At 38.7% G+C, this 4,957-nt stretch overlaps 1 protein-coding gene across 1 annotated transcript; it reads right to left on the reverse strand.

Moving 5' to 3' along the window:
- Positions 1-1,556: 1,556 nt before the first annotated feature.
- Positions 1,557-2,966, reverse strand: LOC114825008 (senescence-specific cysteine protease SAG12-like). The gene is made up of 2 exons (XM_029103091.2): positions 2,417-2,966; positions 1,557-2,289 (listed from the first exon to the last, which is right to left on the reverse strand). The coding sequence occupies exons 1-2, from the start codon at positions 2,853-2,855 to the stop codon at positions 1,703-1,705; spliced, it is 1,026 nt and encodes a 341-aa protein (XP_028958924.1). The 5' UTR covers positions 2,856-2,966; the 3' UTR covers positions 1,557-1,702.
- Positions 2,967-4,957: the final 1,991 nt, after the last annotated feature.

A 4,957-nucleotide genomic window follows, 5' to 3' on the forward strand; every position in this document is an offset into this window, starting at 1 on the left:
GGTTAGCTATAAATCCACACACCATTTTCATAAAATTTGTTTTCTGCCAACATATTAATTTTGCTCAATGATAATGCCATAATTGGAATATTTTTTTTATAGAAATGATGCAATGGGTTAATATGAAATTCCGAACTTTAGGTGATGATTGAACTCATACATGATTGATACTGAACATGCTCCTCTTTTTTGGTTGTTGGGTTTTATTTTTATTTCATTTTTTGGTAAATACAGTTGGTTTTGCAAAGAACTGACTTTTATCTTATTTATAGTTCTCTATGCATGTAGTTTCACCTTTTTTGATCTCGAGTATCCGGTTGGCTTTATTTATCAAGCACAAAGTTGTGATTCTGGATGCTGACATGATTAACCACAGGTTGGTGTTCCTTGAGAACTTGGTGCGGAGAAGTGCAAGCATGTTACAGCGTATTATAGGAATATTGCTACTACTTTTTTTTCCCCTTTCTGTAAATGATACTAGATTTTAACCGAGAGCAGATTGTATCACACAAAAGCATTGTTTTGCAATCATATTCTGTATTTTGATTTTCCGGTCAAGGAATTTATATTCAGGTTCATATAATTGCTTTCTAGAAGTACTTCTATGTTTTTTAGGAAGCATTTGAACTTGGATAGGAACTTCAAACATGTTTCAAATAAATGCACTTTTAGCAGAAGCGCTTAACAGCAAAAGTGCTTCGTATGGAAAGTGTTCCAAACTAAAAAGCCCTTGGTTTCATTGCAAGTTGAAGAATTGGTTTTGGATTTCAGGTCAAGCTTTCTAAGTACATTGGGAAGAAGTACGTGATTCTCTTTTCTAACCCATTGCACTTCACATTTGTTTGTCCTACTTTTAAGTATGTTTTCACAATCAGCATTTTTGCATACAAGTTTTTAATCTTTATTAGATGCTTATCTATCTTAATGTGATTGATTTGCTAAAATTTGTGCCCCCACCTTGCAGAAATCACCGCTTTCAGCAACCACCATGCTGAGTTTGCGGAGTTCAACATAGAAATCTTGCATTTTTCAGTTCACACTGTGGTGTGTTGCCCTGCTCCCCACTATCTTCAGTACCACATAAAAGGGTTGCAATTTTGCGTCCATAGAGTTATTTGTTTTGAAATCCCGAATTGAATGAATTTTGTGTTATATATCTCTAGACAATTTTCTAGGAAATCCGGTCCCGGTTCTCCCTATTCGAAGAAAATTCTTCAACAGGCTTTGATTTCAAGGTAACGTATGGTTTTCATTCCCGCTGCATCGCGCTGGGAATTTCTCGCTAGTATCACTCTATTTTTGTAAATAAAAATACTGCAACAAACTTTTAGACAATTAAGCTAACAGGGAACAGATATGCATAAATAAATATTAGTCTAAGCAGTCAAGAGTAAGCAGGATATGACATGGTTTCCATCAAGCCGCCGTTGCAGCTGTGGTTCTGAATTTAATCTAAGTAAGCAAGAGGGGTCTGCAAATTCATTGTTGAAGCCAAATTTCAAGGAATATTTCTCAAGTTGATGACCACAGTAAACTTACGATCAATCAGTCTCGCCTGAATGCAATTCTTCTTTTATTTTCATTGAGTATATTTTAAGCAAGTACAATAGACAGGCATTTTTTCACAGCCTATGGGTTTTCTTGGTATACTTATAGCCTATAGGCAAAGTGAAAAAGCTCACCTCAGCCCTTGATTAATACATTACATAATTGGATAGGAAGCTTCCATAGCGAGGCCACAAACACCTTCTGGGGCATCGGCGTTTCTAAGAATCTTCATGTAACCATTATCACCCCACCTTTCGGCCCATGAGTTCTTGATTAACCAATACGGGGTGCCATCTTCAGTTGTCCCATACCCAATGATGGTAACAGCGTGGTTCAATTCTGTCCCACAACTATCATCAGTGAACAGGCCCCCGGAATAGAGCCGAAAGGCTTGTGAGGCAGCGATGGCAACGGAGACTGGTTGCATGGATACAGCCTTGAGCAAATCGGTTTCACTGTTGGGAGTTACCCTTGCATAATTAGTTATCTTGGCAGCAGCCTCATTTCCCAGGTTCGTATCACATGTTCCATCCGAACCCTGGTATGGGTAATTTTCTTCACTGGCAATTCCTCCGTTCTGTTGAATGTATGCAAAGGCTTTAGCCATGTCACCACCTTGGCAGCCAAAGTTACTTGTATCACAGTCCACAAGTTGTTGCTCAGACAGTGATATCAATTGGCCAGTTTTGATTTTGGTAATCCCTTCGACTGCTGCCACTGCAGAAAATGCCCAGCAACAACCTGCATGTACTCAAACAAACAGATACGAATTAATTTCCCTAGGAAAGAATGCATGAAGAAAGTAATTAAAAATATATACGTACGAGTAAGCTTGGCCCAATATTAATATGGTGGTTGGTGCTCTTACCACAGTTCCCTTGATCTTTTACAGGAGTAACAGCATCTTGCTCCCTCCAGTCAATGCTTGGGGGAACATCCGTCAGGCTTAGGTTTTTGTGCGTAAAAGATGCATCTGCGGATGAGGTTGATTCAGTGGGCTTCTTGTATCCAGTATGATGTCTGAGAAATTCTTCATGGGTCATATCAGAAAATTGATTGATGCTTAGCTTGTATGTCTTCTTCCCTTCACTGTTGAATTTCTCCACGAATTCCACATTGTTCTTGAATATGTGGAAACGCCTTTCCTTCTCTGCGCTGTCCTGGTAAACGCGCCCAAACTCTTCCATCCATTGCTCATGTTTTGCAGCAATGGAATCTTCGTACAATGTGCGGGACGTGGCTTGAGATGCCAAGGTCCCCAAGGTGATGAGTATGGCAACAATTAAAATGTTTCTTTCAAAAGCCATTGCTCACAAAGCACCACTGATGATGAGAGGGACGCTCTGTATCGACAATGGCTTTGATTTAAAGTTGTGATTGGTGTGAAGAAGCAAGCATGTTATCGCGGGTTTATATAGAAGACGATAAGAACCTCCTGTATGTGCACTTTGATGGAACTCTTAGGATGGGAATTTCGTAGGAGTCTTTTCCCATTTGCTGGAGTCTTTTCCCATTGGGTTTTAGTCGCCATGAAATTTCCAAGCACATTTCACAGTTGACGACCGCATAAATTTTTTTATCAATCAGTCTGGCCCGAATGCGATTATTGCTTTTGTTTTCTCCGGGGATTTCACACAAAGAAGTTCGAATGACTCAGTCAACCGATGAATCAAGGGTTGTCTATTGACCTGATGACTACAGGTCCTTTTCTATTTGCCGGAGTCTCTGCCCTTTGGCTTTTAGTTGCCGTGAATGGTGCTGATGACTGCAAGTTTTACAGTCTGCAGTCCTTAACCGCGTACATACTGTACCGTGTTAAGGACTGCAGTCTTTGATGCTGATTTTTGAAGTTCAAGTACTAAAATTGGTAAGCCAATGCAGTTGCCCTCCAACTCAGAGTTGCCAAACTAGCTGTCATAGTGTTTGTTGTAATTAAGGTTCCTTTTTCAAAACTAATTTTCTTGAGGTTTGCAGATCTTCTAAATTATTTTATGCTAAACTAATTGATAAAAAAGTGCTGTAGAATTTTGGTTTCAATGTGTTTTCTATTTCATAAGTAATTTTGAATGTACAATGCAGTACATATAGGCGAGAGAAACTGATGGTTACAAGCAATCATCTTTACATGGAACCCTAGAGACCGGTTAAACCTAGGACACAGGCTTTTCCTTAATTTAAGGTGATTTACATCAAATCCAAGACTAAGAAGTAATCAACAAGTTAAGTGCCTTAAATCAAGGAGTTGGAAAATTGGCGGTTGACTTGTGTATCCATGATTACTTGTAGACTTGAAATGAGACGACATGCTAGGGTTGCTGTTGCTAGGGTTTAGTGTGATTGGTTCCAACACTCACTCTCAAGCTAGATCGTGAAGTGTAGTCGAGCCAAGCTTGCTCAAAAGCATGTGTAACTGAGAACAGGGTCAAGCCTTAGTGAATAAGTCAGCCAATTGATCATGGCTTCGAGTGAATTGAGTCTGAATGACTTGTGTTTGAACTTGAGCTCGGATGAAATGGCAGTCCATCTCAATGTGCTTGGTTCTTTCATGAAAAACAAGATTAGCTGCAACGTACATGGCAGCTAGTTATCACACATTAGAGACATGGGGGGTTGATGTGAGAACCCTAAATCTGAAACCAACCCTTTAAGCCAAATCGGTTCGCATGCAGTGGCTACCATTTTTCGATACTCCGCTTCAGCACTAGATCGTGCTATAACAGTTTGCTTCTCACTCTTCCATGTCACAAGGTTTCCCCCAACGAAAGCGCAATATCCAGCGGTAGATTTTCTATCAATTATCAATTGTACTACCTACCCAGTCTGCATCTGTGTAAGCATTGATTTGTGTGGACTGATTGTTTGAGATAAGAATGCCTCTGTCTCTATAGCCAGAGCACTATTAGATGACGCTGGATTTGCGAAGAAAAAATGGGATAGACAGGGCTCACAAGGAAATTTGAGCTTTCGTCAGATAAAATATCTTTTTTTTTAATTCACGTTAATTTACAGTAATTTATTTTATTTAATTTGGTTTTTAATTCTTTTCTTGTTGTTTTATGATTATGGGGCTTTGTTTTCGGACTCGAACTCTATTGTCTTCCGAAGTCCTCTGTAATCAAGGTAAGCAATTTGAAAATTTTGGTGGATTGAAATCAAAGTTTCAATTTACACATTTGTTTATATTTGATTTTATTGAAGCAAATTTATGCATATTTTCCATCAGTTTTTTCTGTTACTTTGGATAGGTCCTGTTGTCCAGATTTTGAGCATCTTCTTTTGGGAGTGAGTAATAGCTACCATGACAGGTTAGTTTTATACTCTTTCTAAAAAAAAATTTATGCATAGTATTTGAATGTTGTGGCATTTTAAAATTCTTGCGTCTGTGGTTGTGATATGATATTATATATTT

Source organism: Malus domestica, chromosome 05 (assembly GCF_042453785.1).
Source record: "Malus domestica chromosome 05, GDT2T_hap1".
Lineage (NCBI taxonomy): Eukaryota > Viridiplantae > Streptophyta > Magnoliopsida > Rosales > Rosaceae > Malus > Malus domestica.

Excerpts from the sequence above, each read along its gene's own strand:
- LOC114825008 (XM_029103091.2), bottom strand. The coding sequence starts at position 2,855 with ATGGCTTTTGAAAGAAACATTTTAATTGTTGCCATACTCATCACCTTG. Across the intron at positions 2,290-2,416 it reads AAAAGATCAAGGGAACTGTG|GTTGTTGCTGGGCATTTTCT; the intron begins GTAAGAGCACCA and ends GAGTACATGCAG.